The 26943-nt window shown below is 45.1% G+C and overlaps 1 protein-coding gene across 3 annotated transcripts in view; it reads right to left on the bottom strand.

Annotated features, from left to right (window-relative positions):
* The window catches only part of GUF1 (GTP binding elongation factor GUF1), a 719613-nt gene that overhangs the window by 528402 nt on the left and 164268 nt on the right, over window positions 1–26943 (bottom strand). For all 3 annotated transcript variants that reach the window (XM_069631727.1, XM_069631729.1, XM_069631728.1), the window contains one exon: window positions 21249–21329. In XM_069631727.1, coding sequence (XP_069487828.1) covers window positions 21249–21329 — 81 coding nt within the window. The remainder of the gene's footprint in view (window positions 1–21248; window positions 21330–26943) is intronic.

Here is a 26943-nt window from a genome sequence, read left to right as displayed (position 1 = left end):
CTTCTGATGCCTTATGAGCACCATTTGACTTGTGCTTCCTAATCTTCTTTCGGAGTTGCTTCTGCCTAGTATGTTTGCCAGAACCTGAAGGACCCACCTATCCATCGGCCCATTCTATGCTTATGCGCAAACCTTGCCCACTGGAGTGCACTGATAAGCCACCTGTTGCTTTTACTTCCCTTCACACTTAGCATCCAATGTGACTTGAAGCCAGAAAAATCCATTCATATTCCCCTTTAAAATAGCTCCATTGCTGCATGCTCCAGCAGTCGGGGGTTAGAAGAGGCTCTTCTGGAACAGGCTGCAGTGTAGCGAGAGATGCACTGGAGCTACTGGCCTCCTTAGCGCAAACAGCCAGGCATATTTCCGCCGCCTCACTACTCAAATTGACTGGGCTAGCTTCCTCATGCCCACTCAAACTGGTGGCAGCCTCCGCCACCTAACATCTTTTTGCTGATGGCAAGTAGTCAAATAGCAAAGTCTGATAAGACTTGCACTTCGGAAGTATCACAGACTTTGCTGACATTGTTAATGGCTGCAGAAACTCTTGACAGATATATCACTGGCAGATCTGTTTGTAACCTGTGCACGCTCAAAATTCTCGGCTTCCTATCTGTAAAAAATGAAAATGTGGTTTACTGCACTGCACATACCATGCTTTCACAATTAAAACACCTAAGCGCTCCTGGCCCTTGTTTTTTCAACATCCCAACAGGTCAGAATCCATGCCACAGAGAAAACAGCTGTTGGTGTAATTACTAGGATGGTACTGAGATCCCTCTAACTACCCATCCCCATCCCAGTCATCCTGGGCTGGTTCTAGACTCCATTTCGCTCTCCATCCCCTTGCCCAACTTGGATCTCCATCTTCAGGATCAGGAGAACTCAGGGCACCCATTCATCCCTAGCGCACAGCTAGCGCATACCTAACCCCTCCCAACTCACTCCACTCCAAGTAGTCCTTCTATGGGTAGTGGCATAGCACGTTGGGTTTTGCCATTGGGCAGGCAGAGGAAACTTTACAGATTATGTTTTTACTGAGGATGGGAGATGCTTATGGACCAATGAGTCTCAGACCATAACTAAGATGCCTGTCGAATGTGCTTGTCCATGCATATTTCACAAGATTGCCCCTGGGTGGTAGCGGTGTGCGGTATAAATCAACATAACATACATAACAATGTTTTATTACTCTAACACTTGGTACACCGGATATCGACTAAATCATCCAAATAGCCAACACTCCCTGGGCTGATAAAAGCTGTGCGTATGAGATACTTCTGCTCACTTGCTTCTAAAGGCATGCCCTCACAGGCACTGAAAACTCACACAAGCAGATGAAAGATCGACATAGGTCTACACTAGTGTCACCTCTACGTATTCCATCTTATTAAACACTACTTAGTTGACGGTCCAGGTATTTAAAAAAAAAAAAAAAAACACCAACGAAAAAGGTTGAGGGGAAATTATACAGGGCGTGAAATTTGTGTGGGTGGCCAAGTAGAGTATGAGAGCAAGTAGTGTCAAACCGCACAAATGGCGGTAAGTTCCTAACCCCCCCCATATAAAAAAAACAGAACCCCCACCCCCCAATGCCAGCGCACCACATCCTTTCCAGGGCCCATATCACAACTCCCTACACAGAAATTCCCACTAGCCAGAGAGCATCCCTGTCCCGGCAGGCCAAATAGATACTTTAATCTAACTTGACAGCAGGGGAAAAAAGAACAATACAAGTTCAGAACAATTCTTACATTGACCACAAAGTTCAAAATATATTGATCCTACAAACGTAAACACAGACATGTCAATACCCAGCAACCTCTAATCCTGAGATGTGGAAACGTGGAATACAGTCAACCTCAACTGATCATCTATCAGAGAGGGAAAATTACCTATGGGCCACAATCAGAACTCTGTAGTAAAATGGCTAGAGTGCAGCACTACTCAGAGGAGCAAAGTTCATACTGCTCTATTTGAGCATGGAGCCAACATCCCTGAGGTTCAACAATTTACCAAAAGAGCGAACATACTCTGTAAACACCAAGACAGCCCTAGAGTTGCCCACCTCAACATAGGACAACCCTCATTAGAACTTGGCATTGTGGGAGAGAACCCACATCTTGCCAAAACATAAAAATACTCACATGCAATGGGTCCTTCCCTAGAACAAAAGATCACTCAAGGGAAATCTGCACTCACCCAGACAAGTAATTATGTGACCACTAATGGCATAGAACCTTGCATATACATAAACACAGAGGCGTTGCTATGGGGGAGGGGGTTGGGCTAAGGGGGCTATAGCCCCTGGTCTTTTGGTTATAGCCTCAGATAGAATCTCAGGCGCTACAACCAAAAGGCTAGCTGGCCCCCAATCATGACAGTTCTGACAGCAACATAGCCCCGGGTCTTTTCTAGACCTAGCAACACCCCTACATAAACGTGGTCCTACCAGGAGACCCCAGCAGGAAAGGACTGGGGACCAAGAAAGAACAACCCTTTCCCGGGCAGGCTGCTGGGCTTGAGCATGCCTTCCATTGTGCCCAGTTGTCTTTCAGAAGATTCTCACCACTCCTGTTTTTATTTCCCATTGTAACCCAAGACTACAAGTCCCAGAAAGCAATGACTACAAGTCCCAGAAAGCAATGAAAAAAATAAATTAGCATCTCTCGAATTACATGTATGCTGTAGGCAAACCAGAAGATATACCAAGATTACGGTCCACCTAAAAGGGAACAATCACACAAAGTCCATTGCACTTTAGGAAACCTTGTCCTGCGTTCACCTTGTTTTAACCATAGCAGCCTTCAGGATTTCTCCAGAATGTATTTAAAGTACCCCCCTCCACCCACCCGGCAGAGAACACTCTCAATCTTCCACATAGCACTGGGGACAAGGTGTTACGCTCACCTGACTCCCACAGGGGCGTCGATCTGAACTGGACAGCTGCGGTCTACACCAATGTGACGCGTAGTGGCGAGATGACGGACTGGACTGGCCCACCTAGCTTCGTTTGCTTGGCCCGTAGGAATATTCTTCTGCAAATGGAGAAAGGGAATTAACCACCCGTGGAGTTGAGCGTAAACCCTCCCACCCCTGCTATTCTCCCCACTGATCCCCTTTGATGTCCCCTCTTATAGTCTCACCTGATGGTTTGGAAAGATGAGCTCTCCATCCTGCGTTGAGCGCAGGGGTGCGTAGATAACCAGTTGCTTCACTGGCTCGAAGGAATTGGTGAGTTCCAGAACAATATTGACTCAGATTTCCGGCAAGACGCCGTATGTAGTTCGTAAGAGTTCAAATGTCTGACTTTCACTCTTGTCCGATTCCTTGCAGGTTGCAGCTTGACCCTAGCGAAGAGTTCTTCGTGGCAACCGGTAATATTCAGGTAAGGATTTGTATTATCCAACGCAGTTCGATAAAATAATGTCAGTATGTATGTAACCTGTTGCTTTCTCCCTTATTCAGGCGCTGAGAGAAAGTATGAAGTCTCGGGGAATAATGCCTCCGGCGGTAAAATCAGGTAAGCCTATTGTGGTGAGGAGGTTTCCCCTTGTTTGTCCTTTTGTTTCACCTTGCTGTCCTTTTGTTCCCCTTAGGGGCCGGGGTACGGCGAGGATGCAGTGGAGGCTGCGCCGACCCGTGAAGAGGAATAGTACCCCCGGTGGTAAAATCAGGTAAGTCTATGGGGGGTAACTAATATTGCCTCTGTTTATTCCCTTGGCTCACCTTGCTGTTCTTGTGTTCCCCTTAGGTGCCGGAGTGCGGCGGGAACATGCAGAATGCGGTGGATAGTGAAGATGCTGCGAAGGCCGGTGAGTTCAGCGCGGCGCTGCAGCAGGCGAGGCAACGCGCATAAAATAACTTCTTTCTTCCAGCTCGAAGGCGCAGTGGATCGGGAATTCAGGTAAGGATCAAAGGTATTGCTCTTGTTCTAACCTTTTCTCCTTCTTTCTCCCTTTTTCTAGGAGCTCCAGACTCGAGGCGGGCGTGGCAGAAGACTGGATGCAGACTTGCAGGCACAGTGAGCGTTATGCTGCTCGATGCAGAATAACGCAAAGCGTGTGCTGCTCTTCGGGCGTGGTTTAAATAGCCTCCAAAGTAGTCCCAGGTAAGTATTCCCCCCCAGCCCTACCCGAGTAAAAAATAGTCCCTAGGTAAAGTAGTCCCTTTCAAGCCTCTTTTGGCTAGGAGCTCTTGCAGCATGGTCTGCATCAGGTAAGTTTTAATCTATGAGCCTGGCGCCTATGGCGCCAGGACTGACTCTCCATATGAGCCTGGCGCCATAGACGCCAGGACTGCACCCAAATAGCCCCTAGCAGGGGTTGTTGGGCTTGCTTGGAATAACTTGATGCCTGCTTCCGGGGTTGCTGGACTTGGTCTGGGTCCCCGGGGGTAGGCATCATGACACCAGGTGTGAACTTTCGCTGTCAGATGACAAAGGGTCATTTATGTTGAGTCATATGTGTGTCTTTTTGGGACATTTAGGAGCATAGGTTCAGAGAATAAGTATTGGTAGAGTGAATGGGGTAGGGGCAGATGGAAAAGGAACACAGTTTTTGGAAATGTGATTGAGAAGCCAATGGCAATGTGGGCTATGGAGGGAACATGCTGGGATGGCACATGCAGAGTAAGGGGTTGGGAATGAATGCAATGATAGGGGTAGGGGTAGAGTAAAGTGGGTAGAAGCAATTGGAAAGCGATGGACTGAGAGAAGAGCTAATTACAAATTGGGCTGGAACGATCAGCTAAAATGGTGGTATATGGGCATATTGGGGGCTATCAGCACTTGCATTCCCTAAAAACATGCAAATACTCGCAACAAAAGAACAGTGAATACATAGCCCATCTGAAGAGGAATTTTTAGGTAAAAAAGGCATAGTTAACATTACAACAGTTAGCAGGTGCAATAAAGTTCTGATTACAAAAAATATATATTTGTACTGTATGACAAAAACTCCCATTTGAAACGGGGATTACTTTTTTACTCTCTAAAATCGTCTTCTTACCTCGGTACACAACACAATCTTTCTAGGAGCCTTAGAGGCGAGGGACACCTTGATGTGAGGAGAGGAGAGTGAGAGGTTGGAGACTGAGAAATGGACATGGGATGAGGGGCGAGTGACGGTACAGGGCCAGAGTGAGAGGATAGGACAGAATGGGTGCAGGCATAGTGGTAGATTCAAAGCAGAGAGTGGGGCAGAAAGGGAGTCTAGGGCTGCATGTGTTAGGGGGCATTGAGGGAATAAAGGAAGTGTGAGCAGTGACTGAGCAAGAGGTTAAGGGCATAGTGCAAGTATAGGTAAAGAGAGAGAAGGTAAAACCAGAAAGTAGGTGTTGCGTGAGCGAAATGGCACAGATAGTAGAAACTGCAACAAGCAACAGCAAAACCATTGGCAGCACGTAGCAGTCACTTAAGTGGATGTGCTTCTCCTTTTCGGGTGTTGAACGGTGGTCATCTCAGCATAGAATCCAAAGGCAGTGACAAAGAAGGTAAGTAATCTAAAATGGCGCACCTGCGTACCGCCAGGCTGGGACTGCCCAAATTCCTCTGGTGACCCTCACAAGGGGGTCGCCAGAGGAAGTTAGAGAGTTCACAAAAGTGAAACATTTCCGGCAGCAGACAGCTGTGAATGGCAGAAGTGTCAGCCAGTCACAGCATCGCTCAAACAGTTTGCGCAACGCTGTGACTGGCTGGCAATTCTGTCAGTCACAGATGTTGACTGTTGCCTGTTGCCTGTTGCCTGACTCTGTTTGCCACCGATTTAATCATGAGCGGCTGGGCAAGTCAGTGGCTGTGGCTTGGTGGGACCAGGGGGCCCCGGCAGGGCCCCGGATCAGCCTCACTTTTTGGCCCCTGCTTGACCGGCCCACTTAAAGCACTGATAAAATCACAAAGCAAAGAGGAGGTGCACCCAAAGTACCACTCTGTCTTGTTTAAAACATAAGATTTTGTAGCTCACTGATCTACCAGCAACATCATATTTATTAGTATTGTGTGCACTCAACACCTTTTGTCACACCTTTAATAACAATTTCTAGAATGGAGTGTTTGGGTCCAGTCTTATGTATCGTGTACGAACGACATTCTTTGAGGGCGAGGGGGTCTTTGTGGGTGCTACCACCTTAAGCCTATTGCACCCCTTTCTCCATTTTGTGATAGGCATATTCCCTGTAAAGTATACATGCCAAAACATGCTAAATGGACTGTGTTCTTCATTATTAGCCAACGTTTTGCCTAAGAATCTAGAAATCTCACAGCTAGAACCCAAACTGTATTGAACGTCTGAGCTGATGGTGTGAGGGAGAAGAGGGCAGCCCACACCATCACCAGCCATGTGGTGATCATGGGGGTGATGATGTTTGCCTGCCGTGCAGCCCATAATACACTTTTTTTTGTATTTACATTTTTAGTAGTTTTTAAGCATAACATATTAAGCATCACATACAGTATAAATCATAACAACATATCCAACCGTCAAAGTAGAATATACATCAAAACATCGTAGGAGTCATCACACTGGGTGGTTACAAAAGATACTCTTAGAGTAACAGTTGCATGAATGTTCCCCAAATCTGGTCATATCAGAAAGAAAATGTGGCTGTGAAAAAGGAGGTATCACTACATATTATCCCCACCAAAAATATCACTGTATATATGGTTGTCTGGAACGGCCATAGGTGATATTTTTGGCGGGCATAATTTTTGGGGTTTTTGGGAGCAGGGGTTGCGGGGGTGTCCCATGCCTTAATATCGCTGCAAAAATATGGTGGGTAATATATGCAAGATTGGCCTCCATCATTTTGGACAAATCTTTTTTTTTTGTCAACATCTTTTTATTGAAACATCGATCATACATGAAATTCATCTCAAAGTATAACAAAATAAAATCTGAATCACTTTCCTAAGTCAGTTGCTTCGGAAATTTCATTTTAACTTAGTTACAGTTCATTTGATGCTTAAAACTTCATCAGGCTCAGAGAGATTTGAATTAACACAAAATAAAATAGCAGAGGGAAGGATTAAACGAGAGAGGGGAGGAGAGAAAAAGAAAAATAACCCATCGGCACCATTTACACCATTGCGTCCTGAGAGGGTGTACGTTGCTCAGATCGGGTTTCCACACATGGAATGTTCAGGCATTTCCCAGTGTTCATCACGGTTTAAGAAGGAACTTGATCAGTCTTGGTTGGAAAAACATATGTTCTTTTTCAGCTACATATTCCAGGAATGGCTCCCAAATGTGGCAAAACCTGGATGACTTGCCCTCCAGTGTGGCCGTTAGTTTTCCATTCAAAGTAGGTCCCAGACCTTCACCCACCAATAGGCTATATGGGGGCCCTCTAACTCTTTCCAAAAACGGGCCCGTGTGAGGCGAGCTGCCATGAGTAGTTGAGTTATCAGTTCGCCTCTGGGACCCGAACAAGGATAAGATCCATCGTCTGGTGTGTCATCTAGCAGCAGTATTCGTGGGTCCATGGGTAACAGAGCCCCACATATGTCCTTGATCTTCGATCTGATTTCCAGCCAGAAGGACTGAATAATGGGGCAGTGCCACCATAGATGCCCCAGGTCTCCCCTAGCGCCACACCCATGCCAGCACATGTCAGGGTAGTCTGGATTCATCGCATGGAGCTTCTGCGGGGAAAAATACCATTGAAAGCAGAGCTTAAGCGCACCCTCCCTCACTGCCGTGCACCTTGAAGACCTATGAGCCCTATCCCAAATCCTCTGCCAGGATTCCTGGGACACAGCGGTCCCTAGCTCCCTCTCCCATGCCAGCATATGGGGGGGGGGTTTTCATCTTCCAGAACATTTTCCAGTAGACGGTAACAGGTAGCTATTCTGCGTGCATGCTGACCTTCTGAAGCCGTTAATTCCAATCCTGTGGTGGACATAGTGGCTGCCCTTTTCGTATTTGGATTAGTTATCCAGTGGCGGAGTTGTATATATCTAAATCTCTCAGTTTCTGGAAGATTAAACTTCTCTTTACATTGGGCAAAGGACCGGGACGAATCATCTGCATAAAGCTCGTGTAATCTCAATATCTTCCCATTTGACCATAGGTGAAATGAGTTTGGTTGGATCCCAGGGGTGAAGGCTGGGTTCTGCGTGACAGAGGACAGTGGGCCAAGGCCTGGCGTGAAGCCTCTCTGCGAGCAGAACTTATCCCAGCATCGAAGTGTAGTTACTGTGGTAGGGAGGAGGGATCCCCGATAAGTGCGCGCCTCCCATGGGAGAAAGGGTAAATGGCAAAGGGGGGCCCAGATGTGTTGCTGTTCAATGTCTTGCCATTTGAGGGGGGTCTACTGGATTAGTCCAGCCCAGGATGGCACCAATTTGGGCTGCTCGAAAATATCCTGGGATAGAGGGGAGCCCCAGACCACCCAGCATCTTCCCACGAGTTAGGAGTTTCCGTTGAATCCTTGGCGTTTTCCTCTGCCAAACAAAACAACCTATTTCTTTCTCTAGTTTGTGGAGATCACGCTCTGGGATCATTATAGGAAGGGCCTGGAATGTATATAAAAGCCTAGGGAGCAAGACCCTCTTGATAGCGCGATGCGTACGAGCCAGGATATGTCTTGTGGGAGCCATCTCTGCAAGGCTTCTTAGAGTCTTTTAATAGATGGGATATTGGCCTTCATCAGGCCCGTAAAGGTTGGGGTCAAGTGTACTCCAAGGTACATAATACGTGTACTCTTCCAGTGAAGGGAGTAAATATTCTGCAGAGTGACCAGAGTGTCCAGAGCTTCCGACAGGTTCAAACCTGTTGATTTGGTTGAATTTATTGAGAAGCCCGAGACCAGCGCGAACTGATCAAGTAGGTGTTATGCTCACCTGGATTCCACAGGGGCGTCGAACGAAGCTGGACTGCTGCGGTCTCTACCAGTGTGACTCGTAGCAAAGTGATGATCGACTGCACTTGCCCACTCAGTTGCGTCTGCCTGGCCCGCAAGAATATTTTCCCAAAAGCAGTAAAGGGGATTAGCCACCCGTGGTAGAGGTTACACTAACACCATTTTCCCTGAAAACTTCCAGTATTCCCCTTCATAAAGTCTCACCCTATTGTTTGGAAGGATGAACTCTCCATCCTGCGTGGAGTGCAGGGGCGCGTAGAAGTTCAGTTACTTCACTGATCCGAAGGTATTTGGCAGAGTTCCAGACAACAATGACTCCGAGGTAAGTAGTGTGTAAACCGAATGTATAGTTCTTTTAGAGTTCAAATGTCTGTTAATTCACTCTTGCTCCTTTCATACCTTTTCCCTTGCAGCGTGATCCAAGGAGTGGGTTCGCCTCGATGGATGAAGGTAGCGCTTAGGTAAGAGTCAATTTTTACCAAACACTGTCTAGCAAGTAATATTGTTCCAAATGTAATTAACCAATAGTTCTCTATCTTCTTTGCAGGTGTGGCGCCTTGCCGAAAATGTCTAACGTAGGATGGTGACCAGCGCTGCCTCGAGCGGTAAAATTCCAAGTAAGTATCTTGCGGTAAGTAAAAGAATGTCTTTGGCGGAACCCCGCTCACCTTTTGTGTGTTCTTGTCTTTTCAGATGATGATGCCAGGACTGAACCCATATAGCCCCTAGGCGGGGTTTTGGGAATTCCTGTGTCTTCTTGGGTGCCTGTTCCCTGGACAAATGGACCTGTTCCGGATGTCTGGGGGCAGGCATCATGACAGCACTCCACCCCCACCCCCAAGGCTCACCCCAAGGCTGTTCTCCTCACTGGTCCCGGTTTGTCTGGGAAATTCTGGTGGAACCTTTTCACCAATCGAGGTGCATGAATGTTGTCACTTGTTTCCCATGACCTTTCTTGTGGACCATAACCTTTCCAGTCAACCAGATAAAAAAGTCTTGATTTGACTATTTGAGTCCAAAATATTCTTTACTTCAAAGTCTAGTTCCCTGTCTATTAGGATGGGGTTAGGTGGTTTAGTTAGCCTTGTCCCTGGTTGTACTGGCTTTAGAAGTGAAACATGAAAGACTGGGTGAATTTGCATATTTGACGGTAACTCCAATTTGACGGCCACGGGATTAATAATGGCTTTAACGGTGTAAGGTCCCAAATACTTGGGGTTAAAGGTCCGAGTCCCCTTTAAAAGGTATGTGTCTTGAAGCCAGCCAAACTTGGTCTCCTATCTGATATTTTGGAGCTTCGCTTCTATGTTGATCTGCGGTTTTCTTGTATCTCTCTTTAGCCTGTTAGAAATGAACAGTTGCCCTTTTAAAAGCTTGTGTAATAGTGGCGTGTAGATGGTTCACGGCGGGCATCTCTAAGTGTTGGGGCGAATCTAGTTCAGAGGTTCGAGGATGTCGCCCATATATAGCATAAATGGGCTTTGTTCTGTTCCCGAGTACAATGAGCTGTTGTATGCATATTCGGATATACACAAAATTTCTTTCCAATTGCCTTCGGTTTGGTGTAACATGCACCGTAGGTATTGCTCTAGTGTCTGATTGGTCCTCTCAGTTTGACCATCGGTTTGAGGATGGTGGCTGGTTTATAGTCGAACGTCGATTTGGGCCAATTGACAGCATTTCCTCCAAAACTGAGAAATGAACTGACTTCCCCGGTCGGAAACCAATACGGAGGGGAATCCATGTATTCGATCGATATGTTCTAGAAATTCCTTGGCCAAGGTCGAGGCTGAAGGTAGACCCTTTAATGGAATTAAATGAGCCATTTTGGAAAAAAGATCCACTATAACTAGGATGGTGTTATACCCATTACATGGGGGAGGGTCAGTAATAAAGTCAAGGGATAAGGTATGCCAAGGCGCAGGTGGAATGTCCAAAGGTTGTAATAGGCCTGCTGGTTTCCTTTTCTGGGTCTTATTTTGGGCGCAAATACCGCAAGACAGTACAAATGACTTAATGTCTATCCGCCAAGTAGGCCACCAGAATTGTCTTTTGATCTTGGCCTCGGTTTTAGTGATCCCAGGATACCCTTCTATCAAGGACTCGTGGTAATTGGAGATAACATGTTCTTTTAATTCTTTATTTGGTAGGTAAAGACGTCCTTGATAGTATGGTAGATGATCGGTGACTGAATAATCTTTGCCTTTGTTCAACCAGCTTTGTAAGGCTGCAGGGTCGAAAAGCTGTTCAATCTTGTTATGGATGTCGTCCAGAGTCTGTAGAGTGGTTATACCAAGAATTCTTCTCTCCGAAATTATAGGTACTGGTTCTGGATTTGAATATGCTTCTCCCATTCCAATACGAGATAAGGCATCTGCTTTGCCATTTCAACAACCTGGTCGGTAAGTAATCACGAAATCATATTCCGCAAAGAAAAAGGCCCATCTAAGTTAGCGTGACGATTGAGCCCTGGCTGTCTTTAAATATTGTAAGTTCCTGTGATCCGTGATCACGGTGATGGTGTGTCGAGCTCCGAGCAGATAATGCCGCCAGGCTTTGAACGCCGACTTGATGGCCGGTAGTTCCTTGTCAGTAACTGCATACTTTAACTGGTGCTGAAAATTTCCGTGACCAGAACGGCAGCGGGTGAAGTTGACCAGTCTCAGAATCCTTTTGGGGAAGGACAGCTCCCATGGCTAAGCTGGATGCATCAGTTTCAACCACATACGGAAGTTCTGGACGTGGGTGCTTTAAAACAGGAGCTGAAGTAAATTTCTGTTTTAGGTCTTGGAAGGCCTTTTCAGCTTCTTCTGTCCAGTGGAAGCATTTATTTTTCCGCAAAAGAGCCGTGATGGGGTGTACAAGATGTGAAAAATCAGGAATGAATCTGCGGTAAAAGTTTGCAAATCCAAGCATACTCTGTACCCCTTTAAATCAAGGTAGGTGAGGGCCACTTGAGGATTGCATCCACCTTTCGTGAATCCATTCGAACTCCATTTGGGGTCAGGATAAATCTAAGGAATTCAACTTGCGAAGTATGAAAAACGCACTTTCCCAATTTTGCATATAATTTATGCTGGCGTAGTTTTTCTAGTACAGCACGAACGTGATTCACATGGTCCGATTCAGATGAAGAGTATACTAAGATGTCGTCTATGTATACAACAACACAGACGTCTATGAGTTCGCGAAGGACATTGTTCATAAAATACTGCAAGGCTGCCGGTGCGTTGCAAAGCCCGAAAGACATGACCTGGTATTCAAACAATCTGTATTTGGTACGGAAGGGAGTCTTCCATTTGTCGCCTTTTTTCACTCGTACCAGATACGCCCCTCGGAGGTCCAACTTAGTGTAGATACGAGCATCCTTTACTTGGTCCAGTAGTTCTGGAATCAGGGGCAACGGGTATCAGTTTTTTACCGTCATTTGGTTTAATGCGCGATAGTCAATACAAGTCCTAAGGTCACCTTCCTTTTTAGGGACGAAGAATAAAGACGATGCTGCCGGAGACTTGGACGGGCGAATGAAGCCATTAGAGAGGTATTGATCCAAATATTGCCGTAAATGAAGATTTTCGGGTTCAGTGAGGGCGTAGATTCTGCTGCATGGAATTTGAGCGCCGGGTAGGAGGTCGATCTGGCAATCATATGATCTGTGGGGTGGTAACGTGTTTGCTTGGTCTTTCTGGAAGACATCCTGAAATTCCTGGGGTAACAGTTATCGGATTCGTGTTCGTAGCCAGTCTTTTGATCAAAGTTCTTTCAGGATAACAAGTTTGTGCACAATCCGAAAAGGTCACTCTCTTTTCTGGCCAGTCAATACAAGGATTATGAGTTTCCAACCATGGCATTCCCAGAATTAGTTGGAACTGTGGGGCCTTGATTAAGTCAAACACAATGCTCTCTCGATGCCCATCTTGACCCAACAGTGTCCTCTCCATAGTTGAATGAGTTACTGGACCGGAAGCCATTTTGGTCCCATCGACGGTGGCGATTACATCAGTTGTGGGTTTTTTGCAAAGAGGCAGGTTCATCCTTGTAGCCAATTCTTGATCCATGTAGTTTCCTATGGCTCCGCTATATTTGTATGCTCTCACTGCGTACATACGAGATGGTTGCCTTCGATCTATATGGACCATTGGTATAATTAGGTGCGAGGTCTGAGTGTCCTTCTTCATGCTCGGCAAGCGGACCTCTACGCTTGTCGGGCGTGTTCGTTTCCCGACTCCGATTCCATATTGATTTTGTCTGCGACTCATACCACCTTCTTAGGTGGTTTCACTGGGCAATCCCGTAAAAAATGCCTCGAGGTTCCAGAATACAAACACAATTGTAACTGCCGCCTCTTGTCCCTTTCTTTTTGAGTCAAAGGTCCTTTAACCCCCCCCAATTTGCCTCGGTGCAGATACATCAGTTCCTTTGGGGGTCTTACCAATACTCGATTCTCGAATCTAGCCCGATCAGCCTTCTGATTCTGAAGTCTGTGATCCAACTGGTCAACCAGGTCTATGTATTCAGCACAGTTTTGAGGTGGGTTCACTACTTGTGCCAAAATGTCTTTTAGTTCACCTCGTAGCCCACAATGAAATAGCGTAATCTGCTTGACCTCTGGCCATCCGGTTTCTACCACCAACCTATTGAAGGTTAGGATGTAGGTCAGCAGATCCTGGTTACCCTGACGCAAGGACAAACGTTTGTTATCCAAAGCTTGGCCTTGGGAATGTCGGGCAAATAGTCTTTCCATGCTTAGTTGAAAACCCTGAAAATCCAGAAGAAGAGTGTCATCCTAGTTGACTAGTGGAATAGAACAATCGGCTGCAGTGCCACTGAGATACGATAGTACAAAGGCTACCTTTGCTTGATCATTCGGAAAGGCTCCAGGTCTACATAAAAAATGCAGGCGGCACTGGTTCATAAACACGGCAAACCTTTTTGGGTCCGCCGCAAAGCATTCTGGCGGTGCTAAAGGAACTGTCCCTGGTAAAATGACTTGCACTGGATTACTTGATTGAGCTTGGGCAGAAGCTCCCCAGAGTCCAGGTAAAGGTGTGTGCCCAGCTTGAGCTTGAAGTAATTGCCTGGCGAGATCATCCGTACGTTCTTTTGCCACAAACAGTTCTCTCCTGAGAGCATTAGTCTCTTGACGGGCGGAATGCACTTCAGCCCTTAGTTCTCCCAGTAGTTGGGCTAATTGGTCAGTCTCTGAGGTCTCCATAATGCCCGGGTGGAGATTTGTAGTAAGGCTTTGCGTTCTGTTACGCTCACCTGGATTCCACAGGGGTGTCGAACGAAGCTGGACTGCTGCGGTCTCCACCAGTGTGACTCGTAGCGAAGTGATGATCGACTGCACTTGTCCACTCAGTTTCGTCTGCCTGGCCCGCAAGAATATTTTCCCAAAAGCAGTAAAGGGGATTAGCCACACGTGGTAGAGAGGTTACACTAACACTATTTTACCTGAAAACTTCCAGCATTCCCCTTCATAAAGTCTCACCTTATTGTTTGGAAGGATGAACTCTCCATCCTGCGTGGAGTGCAGGGGCGTGTAGAAGTTCAGTTACTTCACTGATCCGAAAGTATTTGGCAGAGTTTCAGACAACAATGACTCTGAGGTGTTAAGCGGCTTCACTTCAACACTACAGCTAAGTCAATGCCTATTCTGGGATGCTGAGGGAAACCCTTATTTATGTATTTTTATGTCCAGTTCAGTACTCTGGATGACAACCCTTGTATAACACCCCCCTATTAGAATCCCCCTGACCCCACTGAGCCAAGAAGTAGGTCTGTTTTGCAAATTTAAAAGGTTTATTTGAGAAATATAACAATATATATCTATCACACTTTTATAATAAATTAATATTGGATATCACACTTAAAATATGACAGTGATCAACAATGGATAATGTTCTACTGGTAAACTGATTTGGTTACTTAGAAGTAGTATAGAGGATGAGGTAGCTGAAATGTTTTATGGTTTCAAGGAAATGCAAGGTGGAATAAATGCAGTACAGAAAATAAACTGATATGGTTTCACAAGAGATAATAGGTTCACTTTTCCACTGGTGGCAATTCACCCCCCCCTATATGCAATGCAAGGAGATGGAAGTAACGCACACAACAGTCTTCAGGAATACAATCAAATACAATACGGAATTCGGTCCCCCCCCCCAGCAAGCTTAGACAACAGGTATGCTTTTTAAAACACAGGCAAGAGTGCTTTGTAATGTGGTGGCAAGGAAGAGAAAAATGCTAAAATTGCTTTTAATTCCGTATAGGAGGTTCAGGTGAGTGGTAGACACTTTAAATCAGTTCAGGTCAGCCCTAACAATGGTTCAGGGATGGTTATTAGGTTGCAAACGAATTTTAGCAGTTCAGGCAAAAGCGGCTATCTTTTTACAGATGACGATATCAGGCCAAATTGCGGTAAATTTTGCGAGTGCGTAAATCGCGATTGCGGTAAAAGTATAAGGACTAAGAAGTCGGCTTGTTGGAAAGCCTAGGTTCTAAGCTTTCAGAGGAAAGTTAAATCCCGTTCCTAGGACAAACGGTTCCAGAGATACGGACGATTTTGTGAAGGTAGTTTTTCGGATTTAAAGTAAACTCAAAATGACAGATGACAGCTTGCAGCAGCAGAATTGACAGGTGACAGTTGTGCAGCTTTAAAAATGACAGATGCCACGATTTCTAGGAGGCTGTTCTAATTAGTTAAAATAATCTAATCCAAACTATTTTAACCTAAGAGATTGGGTTCTGCACAGTTCTGGCGGATACTCACTCCTAATTTTGAAATGAATGGGCCTCGTTACGGATCTGGTCAACACGTCCAGCGGCGGTTCTCTCTGCTCGGCGAGTCAATCAGGCACCAGTTCTGCTCACAGCGATCCGGATCTCTGGTCTGCTCACAGCGGTCTGGGTCTGGTCTGCGCTTCCGGCAAAAGTTCTTGGCAAAGAATTCAAACAGCTCGCCCGGCTGTTGAATAGTTTGGTTTGCTGTTACTTTTGCTTGCAGTGGGCCTTCTAGGTTCAAAGTTCTGTAGTCTATGGGTCCCTGGTTCTGGTCTCTGTCTGGATGGGATGTCGGCCGTCAAAATGCTCCGCAGAAATGGAAAATGACTGTCCCTACCTGTCCCAGCAGTTTTTTTTTATGTGTTTTGGAAGTGGGTGTGTGTGTGGCATAACTGAGCCTGCCCCTCTCTACTTGTCATTGGCCCAATTCTCCCCTCTCCCATGATTGGGGGAAGGAAATGGATTGTCATCATGATGAGGTCTGTTTATGGGTCAGAGGATCCTCCCCTGGTCAATTTGCCCACAAATCTATATTTGATTCAAATACATATTTCCCAGATAAACAATTTGTTGAAATTACATGTACACATTATATATTCCTTATGGTCCATGCTTGTCCGCCTCTGATCTTCCTGGGGGCTTACATTCAAAAATGGCAACTTATTTTCGATTTTAGTGGGTTTTGCAATATGGGATTTTCATCAAAAATTATACAAAGGTACATTTCCCTTCCACATATATCCCAGTAACTTTCCATGTCTCTAGCTTAAATACAGTGTCTACAATATTCATAATTAGCGGGGTTTTGCCCCAGAACATGGTACAAATTGGAGTTTGGACTCAAATCGTGAGGGCATTTTGCATACTAAGACTCTCAAAGTTGTACATTCCTGTCATTTGGTTACAATAAGTTATCACTGTTTCTATAAAATATATATTTGTTGCAATTCAACTCCCAAAAGTGTTTGGGTCTGCCTCCAGAAGTCTGGGTGGGTCAGTGATCACATGTCTCTCCTTGCTGGCAGAGGGCTGTTGACAGGAAACACTCAAAATTAACACATCCCATTCAACTGAAAGGGGCTATTGTCTCTCTCCTCCAGGCTGAAGGGGAAACCCCCTCCCTCTCACTCAGAAGGGCCATGTGATATCCTGCCTCCTGTTGTGAGTCTCTGGGGTGTTAAGAGTTCTCAGCCTCTTGGCCTCTGGGAACAGCAGGTGACTAAGATTTTCAATGAACCAACAAGCTTTGAAGTCCCTGCCCCTCTTGCAACTCCTAAATACAGTTTCCCTGTCAGAGTTTAGACAGCTAGCGCCGCCTTGGGGAATTTGTCGGTACTGCATCCATTTTTGAGTTGTCTTGAATTTGACAGGAGATTTTTGCTATTATTTTGATAGGCATCCTTACATTAGAGTGGTGATGTGGAACCCCGCACAAGAAGGTTGCATCTTTGGAGTGGTCTTGTGCCAACTGCGCAGTTCTCCTGGATTCTGACGTGAATGTGGGTGGCGACAGCTCAACCCCACATCCACCCAGTCTATTGATTTAGTTTGTTCTGGGATAGAATAATGGGCGGCGCCAGCTCATCACCACATCTACCCAGTCTAAGGATTCAACATGGGTCAAAACCCTTGACAGAGGTAAGTAGTGTGTAAAACGAATGTATAGTTCTTTTAGAGTTTAAATGTCTTTTAATTCACTCTTGCTCCTTTCATACCTTTTCCCTTGCAGCGTGATCCAAGGAGTGAGTTCGCCTCGATGGATGAAGGTAGCGCTTAGGTAAGAGTCAGTTTGTACCAAGCACTGTCTAGCAAGTAATATTGTTCCAAATGTAATTAACCAATAGTTCTCTATTTTCTTTGCAGGTGCGGCGCCTTGCCGAAAATGTCTAACGTAGGATGGTGACCAGCGTTGCCTCGAGAGGTAAAATTCCGAGTATCTATCTTGCGGTAAGTAAAAATATGTCTTTGGGGAAACCCGCTCACCTTTTGTTTGTTCTTGTCTTTTCAGATGCTGATGTTTCGGGCGGCGATTCAACGGGTGTTGCGCCGGGTCGTGGAGACGTCGGGTCGTGGAGATGCTCCGAAGACAGGCGAGTATGGCGCGGCGCTGCAGCTGGCAATGCGACGCAGTTTATTTTAAGGTCTTTTTCCTTTATCCTCAGGTGTGGCTGCTCCAGGAAAAGATGACGAAATGGAAATCTCCTTGTTCTAACCTTCTCTTCTTTTTTCCTTTTCTCTAGGATCGGCTCCGGACACAAGACGGGTGTGGCTGTAGACTGGATGCTGGACTGCAGACACGGTGAGCGTTACGCTGCTAAGATGCAGAATAACGCGAAGCGTGTGCTGCTCTTCGGGCGTGGTTTAAATAGCATCAAAAAAGTAGTTCCTAGGTAAGAAGTTCCAGTACCACACCCAAGCAGCAAAATAGTTCCTAAAGGAAAGTAGTCCCTTCATGGCCTCATGATGGCCTGTACATGAGTTCTTTGCAGGATGACTGCATAGTTTAAAGTTGGCAATATGAGCCTGGCGCCTATGGCGCCAGGACTGATCCCATATAGCTGCTAGGCGGGGTTTCTGGAATTCCTGTGTCTTCTTGGGTGCCTGTTCCCTGGACAAATGGACCTGTTCCGGATGTCTGGGGGCAGGCATCGTGAAAGTAGGTCCATAAGGGGAGGGACTAAGGTTCTGGCCTCCCTCAGGAGGCAGAGCACATCATCCGTGTATAACGCAACTTTGTGACATTTCCCTCCTACTTCAAACCCTTGAATCTTTGGGTGGAGACAAATTTGTTGGGCTATGGGCTCCATTGCTAGCGCGAATACCAACGGGGATAGTGGGCAATCTTGTCTGGTTCCTTACCTCAGGCTATCTGTGGTGTCCATTGTGAGTTAACTCGTATGCGAGTTGAGGGGATCTGAAAGTTTGATAGGATTAGCCTCGAGAATTTCGGTCAAAAGCCAAAGCTCCTTAACACCAAATTCAAATAGTCCCAGGACATGCGATCAAACGCCCTATGGGCATCCAAGGATAACAATGAGAGAGGGCCTAGCAATGTGGGGCAAGGGCTATCAAGTCTACTTCTCTGCGGATATTATCATGTGCAGAACGACCTTGAATGAAGCCGGTCTGGTCTCTGTCTATTATTGTCGGCAATACCTCCCCCAACCGCCGGGCTATAATTTTGCTAAACAATTTTGCATCGGTATTAAGTAAAGCTATAGGGCGATAGGATGTGCACTCGGTTGGGTCTTTCCCAGTTTTCAGTTTTAGGGTCATAGCTGATTCCGCCATTGATTGTGTGACAGTGCCTGTACCCAAAAGGAAATTAAACCACCTTGTGAGGTGGGGTGTGAGCTCTGCACGGAAGGTCTTATAAAAAATGATGTAAACCCATCTGGGCCCGGGGCTTTCCCAAGGGGGAGGGATTTAATTGACATTTCCACTTTGTGTGTGGATATCAGGTCTTCCAGAGGGTCTCGGAGGCCCGGTGGAACTTGTGGGAGGTTCCCTTTTGCTACAAAATATTTGGAGGCTTGTGGATCTCCCACATGTGGGGCTGCTTGTTCCCTGAAAAAAGCTTCAATAATTTGGAGCTTGCCATCTTCTGAAGAGACATACCTGCCTCCGCCATCTCGTAGGGGGGTCTATCCTGTTTTGTCGGTTTTTTTCATTTAGCTGCTAGCAACCTGTTGGCCATATTACCCCCTCGTGTAAAAATACTGCTTAGTAAGCATCATATGGTAGACTACGTTTCCCGTGTGGTGTGCCTCAAGCACCTTCTTGGCTATCTACAGGTCTCTTAAAGAGCGCTGCAAGCCCTTTTCTTTATGTATTTCCTCAAACCTGCGGGCCTCATTCTCTAGCTGTGCCTGTAAGAGTCTCCTGGCCCTCTCCCTCTGTGCCACCTGTTCAATCAGATGCCCCCTAATCACTGCCTTACTTAACTCCCATATCCAACCCCAGTTCATGCAGCCTATGTCATTCTCCTTAAAGTATAATTCCATGGCCTCTCTTATCTGGGCGCGGGTTAATGGGTCTTCTAATAAGAAATCATTCAGTCTCCAGGTGGGTTTTCGAGGTGGGGCTGCATGAAGCGGGGACATTATCAATCTCACCGGGGCGTGGTCTGAAAGAGCCTCTGGAAGTATTTCCGTGTCTATCAGCGAGGGTATTAGTGAGTTTGAGATAAAAAACATATCTAGCCTCGAAAACCGCCCATACGTTGCCGAGAAATAAGTGTAATTGCGCTCCTCTTTATGACATTAACACCATATCTCAGTGAGTGAGTGTTCCCGCAGTAGCGTGGTAAGCGCTCTAAAATTACTCCTATCATTAGCCCTTGGGGGCAAGGTTTTGTCTACTAAAGGGGTTAATACAGCATTACAATCGCCACCTAAAAAAGTATTACCCCCCTGCATGTTCAGACAGAGCTTTAGAAAATATTGCAAATCTTGCTTAACATTTGGAGCGTATATAGAAACCAAAGTGATTTTGTGCCCATTACCAACAAGAATCTTCCCACTAGATTAGAATAAAGAGGAGGAAGAGCGAGAATGCCAATAAGAATTTGGGAATCTGCAGCAAGAACCAATAAAGGTCCAAGAGTCAATACAAGGAAATGGAGGTATGTAATAATGAACATACTGCTATAGCCCCTTTAGGGATAAGGGCTCGAATAAATGTAAATAGAAATGAATATTAAAAACTTAACACTAATAGGGTGTCCTTTTGACCAACAGGGTACTCTCCCCAACTAAAGAAGATTTTTAAGTTCGACACAAGACACTCCCCTGAAGAATGTTCTACATTGTTGTTTAAAAAGGACAGAAACTTGTACAAGTCGAGTTTTAGATACACTAATAGGAAACAAGCTGAAAGTAGTAAGGCAATGGAATCAAAGTGTCAGTTGGTTACACATGTTTGATCCTTTGAAGAAGTACTGCACTACGACTCACTTATGGTGGTTCTACTTGTGTTGCTTTAGTATTTTGTATGTGTTTTATGTACTATGATCATTTTTATGGTTGCGTTTTAAAAGATATGCTGATTGACGATTAATAAAATTTGTGATAACCTTTGAAATGTTCCACTTGATGTGGGAAGAGTGAAGGGTGACACTTGAATAACAAATAGGATTTCTTTTTGAATATAGAATAGATACGTTCACAGAGTAAGAAATCTGTTTATCCCTACCTGTGTTTCAGAACCGTTTTTTGAGAACAGTGAAATACAAGGTCCACCAGGGTTGTAATGGCTCTGTATTCTCCCATTGCCAGGCGCTGGAAAAATTTGCAAGTTAGGCGGCAGCCTGACGCTTTTATCGGAAAGGCTAATGCCAACTTCTAATGAGGCCAATTGTCTTTCTGCATTTACGTGGCAATACGTGATTGCATAAATGCGTAGAGTTTAGGTCAGTTTTCCACTGATGTCACACCCAGGGTGCTGTTTTGCGATTACAGCAGTTCACGTTGCGAGCAGGGCCATGTGCTATAATTTACTTCCACCAAAACACTTGACATTCGCTTGATTGCACGTGCGATTACGTTATCAAAATTAGCAATACACGGATATGCAACAAAGTATAATGCATAAATGGCCAGACCCACCTCATTTGCATCCACTACAAGTATGACACCTTGACAAGCTGCTAAAGATCTTGATACTTCATAATTAAAGTCTACATGACCCTGAAAAATAAAGGAGCATTTAATACAATAGTTAAATACTAAAAAGAACTCTTTTTTTTTAGTGTTCAGAGAACAAGAAATAGATCATTCTTAGAGATTGAAATGAAAGTCAAATTCTGATCCTACTTTAGGCAATGCAACTTAATAAGAACAAAATAGTCGAACCAAGGATATGAGACTCTAAAGGGCTCTTCAAAATACCTATTCTGCATGTTTAAGTCACACTTACCATGTACCAGCAGTATGTACTTCCTAAATAATTAACTAATTATTTTCCGAGAGAGACGATCGTCTACCATACTGTGAAAAAACGTGCATCTGCTTCAAATTGGAGCGCCATATACAAATATAAGACTTTTTTGTGCAAGGTTTTGCAGAGGATGCTGGAAACTAAAATGATTTATTGTGCTTATGGCTTTGCATAAAACATGTTCCACGATAAAATCCCAAAAGAAGAAATAGCACTAAAAACGAACATCATCACAAAAGTTCATAAACATTACACACATCAATCAACATAGTATTAGTGAACATTAAAAACCTATTTTCCAAATTCAATAATAAACTCCAAAATGATCATCTACAAACTTCGTTCTAATGTATCCTACAGCTGTGCCATCAATAAGATGTATTTCATGCTTTTTAATCATTTGACCCTATTATACAAAGAAAAACGACTTTCAAAACGTGATACGAAGCAGCAGTGATAAAGCAAGGATTCTGCAGAGTATATACAGGCCCAGAATTGGTTGGAAGCAATTCTAGTTGGAGAACTAACAAATCTCATGTATCCTTTCCAATAACGCCCAACTAAGTGGGAACAGCTTGTTAAGACATGTCGAGCTGTTTCCACCTTTTCCTTAGATACACAACCTAATCTATCTCCATGGGGAATACCCAACAATTCCCTGGTGTATCCAAATATGCTAAGAATATTAAAATGCAGATGTAAAATAAAACGTTTAAGATTCATACCAGAATACTTTAATAAGCAGGCTTTCAGTTTACCCAGAGTTTAACTTTGACTGGTATACTCCCGGTATACTCCCTATAGCTCTTTTTAATCGGAAAGCACCACCAAATTTTGAGATCAGTCCCAATTAGCAGTTTAAAATTTGAATTTCTTCAGGAATTCAAAATAGTTCTGCTTGGTAGGGAGATCAAGGTCAATTGCAGGAAGTAACTCCATGGTGGTCCTTTGAAGTTCTAAATATGCATCATTTATAGTGTTGTTATGAGAACTACTCGCCATCAGGCATAAGAGTGACACCCCACTGCCTTTGTTAAGGAGTCATTTTACATATGATTTGCAGCACTGAAACTTACATAGAGCCAATAGAGAGGTCAAACCAAGTTCACACCTTACAAGCTCTACGGGAAAGGCTTTCGAACGGTTGAGCATGGACTAAATGATTTTACCCTCCGTCACCCAGAGACAACTTACATAATGTTCAGGAAACACCTCTAGGCCGTAGAGAATGCCCAGCATTACACTTGCCCTATACACCCTAGGTATCCTTCTATAGAATGACCGCCCCTCCTGGCCAGGACGTTTTTAATAACGAGGCATTTTTTCATTATTTTAACAGAGAGTATGTACCCATAATAAGTCCACACAGGGCGATCCTTAATAGGAATGCTGAGGTATATATAAGAGTCCACCATCTCCATTGACCCCCCCCCCATCAATCTTCCAATCATAACTATTAATGGCCCCCTGCACAAGCTCATCCCATAGCCTAGAGCACAATGCACAGTCAAATGCACTAGCATAGTCTATGTAGCAAAGAACCGTTTATTAGCCGGCTATCATATACTAAAGTGTTCAAACATTATGTACCATACTTAGGCCTCAACTAAAGCCATTTTGCTGCTTTATAATCACTTTAAAATAGTCTTCAACATCTTAGCTATAGTTTCTAATCATCCTTCATTTACACAAAGTGGAAATAGTGGCACCTTGAAAAGGGCACCAGCAAATATATTAAACTCGAACAGCTGCCTGCAAAACCGACGCACAGGCCTTCATGGCAAATCCCCAGCATGGCATATGTGCTGCTACTCCAGCTTAGCCTTAGGTTTGAAACCTGGATGTTGCAGATCCCACATCAAAACTGGCAGATGGGGTTATATGAAAAATTGGGAACCAAGCTCTATAGGCCCGGCAAGAGCCCCAACAATGCACATAACCATATGCCGCTGAGCCATGTGATGCAGCATAAGGTCATTGCAATTATTTTCAGTTTGGGAACATTCAATAAGCATTCTGAATTGAAGCTTTGCACTATGAGCTCCAGTATATGTACTTATTTATCCCTCAAATGCGAAATTGGATTAAAGTTGTTAACCTTATGTTGATCTTTTCGCATTGGGAAAGTAGCAAACTAGCCATCTGCTGCCGTTGAGTGTTTACAAGCCAACAGTGCAAGTGGCCCATGGTCTGGGGAAAAACCCTGCAAGAAAACAGATGCTGAATGGGAATGGAGATTTACTTGAATGTTACTGTGTGTAAAGCACACTGCATAACCACGACAAACAGGTGTGCCACCCACAACTCCCGATTAGATGCAAAGTACCTGTTAGGCAGAATCCTGTGCAGTTCCCTTAGGGAGCACTACAGAAGATTAGGACTACAGGTGAGAGCAATAAATCCGCTTTGGTATCAATCCGGACCACAAAGATTTAGTTGGTAGCTGTGGCTGAGCAGTCAGACCTATCTCAAGAGGGTGATGAGCAGTATTCAGGGTTTACACAATAGGCCTACAGTACTATGGCACAAGGGAACACTGACCAAAGCTTTGTATTAAAAAGTATATATATATTTATTGTATACACTTCTAGTAAAAAACATTTATCACAGTCATCAAGCAAGTTAAAATAAGTCCAAAAAAAATATACACACTCCCTAGTTAAATTGTAGACCAAGTGAACCAGAGTGAAAACTGAGCAAAAGGGTACAGTAAAAACCACACACAAGGGATACTCTAGCAATTTCTCACAAGGGAGGGAAAGCACAAGTTATACAGAAATATCTTCTTACTCACCCTAGCAACACTTCCCATAAGTTTGTGAACCAGTTTAAGCAAGACCGTGCATCAGTATAGAATATACTTAAATGAAAACTGAGCAAAATGGCACTTCACAAGGTTTAGAAAGGGGAAGAAAAAGGGGGTTGTAAGAAGTAGGTGCACCAACACAGTTCGAGTTGAGAAGCAATCTAAAAAAGGCAGTTCTAACAAATGTAGCCAGAGTCAAAAGGCCTGTGCCAGAGTCAGTGGTACAGAGCAAGGGCCCAGAAGCAAAATGTTCTTGTAGCTGCAGTCAAGTCTTTGGTTAACAATTTTGAAAAGGTGAATGCAGAAGGTGAAAAACAATGTTAAAAGAGAGGGGCGGCCAGCCCAACAGGTGGGTAAAGGATTTAAAACACCTTTACAACTACCACGCAGAAGGGGCGGCCTGGCGGAACAATGTACCTTATAAATGAAGAAGTGGCTCCTGCGGTGGCGGTTGTTCCTGCAGTTTGAAGGATCCAGCAGTGTAAGAGAGGCTCTCATCGTGGAGGAAGGTTCGAGTTACTGCACTGCCCAGGGATGAAACCAGCCGCGGTGCTGCCGACGAATAAAATCGTTGTCCGGGTGGATTGGTGCCTGGCTATCCGGTCTCCGAGTACGGGGTACTGGCGATTCAACCAAGGCAGGCCCGGGAAGGCGATTGGCAAACTGGTTGGCCCCACCAGCTCAAGGGAAGAAGGCTCTTGCAGATGCAGATCTTCTCTCGTCGTGTGGAGAAAAGTGGCGAGACGCTGCAGCAGGGCTTGACCGGGGGTTCATTCGTTGCAGACGTCTTTGGCTTCTCTTCTCTTCGGCTTCTTAGTTCCAGTGGCGACGTCTTGCTCTTCCAGTCCCCAGGACCCTGCTTTTATGCAAAAAGATCCCCATTCATACAGCCTAGCTTTCATTCACACAGTGGAGTGGTCATCTTCGCGGGAGACCCTCCAGCCTATCAGGATAGAGTGCGACATGGGTTGCGGAGGCAACCCTGTCCAGGGGTCCTACTCCCCCCCTCCCACACAAAGGATCCACCCCAGACTCAGTGGCGCCGAAAGGAGGGCTTCTCGGCAGAAGCCCGCCAAAAGGACGAACAAAGGATCCCCGTCCTTGGTTTAGGAGACACGAGAAAGAAGTTATATTAAAGTTCAGACAAATAAAACCTACCGGAGTAAAGTTAATATTAAAATACACGGGTGGTATGTTAGAGGCTGTCAGAAAATGTGGTAGCCTCGAACAATGGGAAAATCCCATAGGAAAATATTTGCGGTTGAATATTTACGGTAGTAACCACTGCCACTAGCCAGAAACTTTTGAGAGAGGGACTGTACGGTACCCTCTCGAAAATTAACATAAGGGAAAAACTATCAACCCTTCCCAGTACTTTCATAGTAAGATGAGTTGTACTGGTTTAGTTCACAAAAAATTGACTAGTAAAGTCAATGGGGAATTTACGTGCCATGGGAGACAGTAGTCAGTCCCAGGGTATGGAGTCTATGTTTGGGGGTCGCTACGACACCCCTGTGTCACTGCATGGAGGGTGCTGTGTAACACATGTGAATAAAGATGGTTCCTATGGAGGTGAGAGAAACCCCATAGACATTAAACACAAAAATAGCCTAGAACACACATAGCAAAAATGCCTAAGAGTGGGAAAAAGAGTCTCACTCTTAGCGGGAGAAAAAAACAAACCCTTCGGGTACAGAAAAGCTGCTGGGGGACTCTATAGATAAGGGAAATTAGCCATAAAATGAGAATTCTCCCTAACAGTACCACATTGGGGGCAATCAGTTCCTAAAACACACTTGGCACGGGTCCCAAAGGGGTGAGTGGAAGGGTAGGTGCAGGAGCTCCAGGGGAGATGGAACACCTATGCACTGACCACAAGGCTGTGCAGGCCAGCGAATCTATGGTGGCATAGTCATACAAAACAACCACCTTCAAACAAATGCATCTCTTCCAGCTTTACAGGTTCATACTTTCTTTTGCTGCAGGTGTCAGTAGCCAGGATGCGTTCATCAAATCTCCTACTCACCTTGGCCTGCTCGACAATCATAAATCCAAGCTCCAATATGCAGCACGGGCTCCTTCTCAAAGTGTTAAAATACTAGTGCTGCAAACATGAGAACCCTAGTTCCAGGTTCTAGAATGTATCACAAGCCCTTTAATCGAACACAATGTTCAATGTTTATTGTTGCACGATTGCGAACCTTATTACAGTCTGAGTTTATCTCCTACTTGCAATGCACACTAATGGTTGTCATCTGCTTTAGAACATCCCCCCAGGTTCAAGGATTCAACAATGTTGCTTCCACATGCTCCAAATGCTCCAGTGTGCCAGGAGACAGAATCTCCACGTTTTCCCTCTGCCTGCTTGCTACACTTCTTATGATTCTGAGAGCTCTCACTCCTCTCACCACTAAGGCAGAGCATTGTCTTTCACACAACTCACCATCTGCTCACTCCCCAGTGCACTTCTCTTTCCCTGCCCTTTGGGTTGCAGATGCTACTTTTCCTCCACAGGAAGCATTTGCTATGTGTCTCCGCCAGTCACCTTCAGTGGCTCA

Source organism: Ambystoma mexicanum, chromosome 6q, assembly GCF_040938575.1.
Source record: "Ambystoma mexicanum isolate Mex_15411 chromosome 6q, UKY_AmexF1_1, whole genome shotgun sequence".
Lineage (NCBI taxonomy): Eukaryota > Metazoa > Chordata > Amphibia > Caudata > Ambystomatidae > Ambystoma > Ambystoma mexicanum.
Note: the sequence above shows the minus strand (reverse complement) of the source record. Positions and strands in the feature narration are given on the sequence as shown.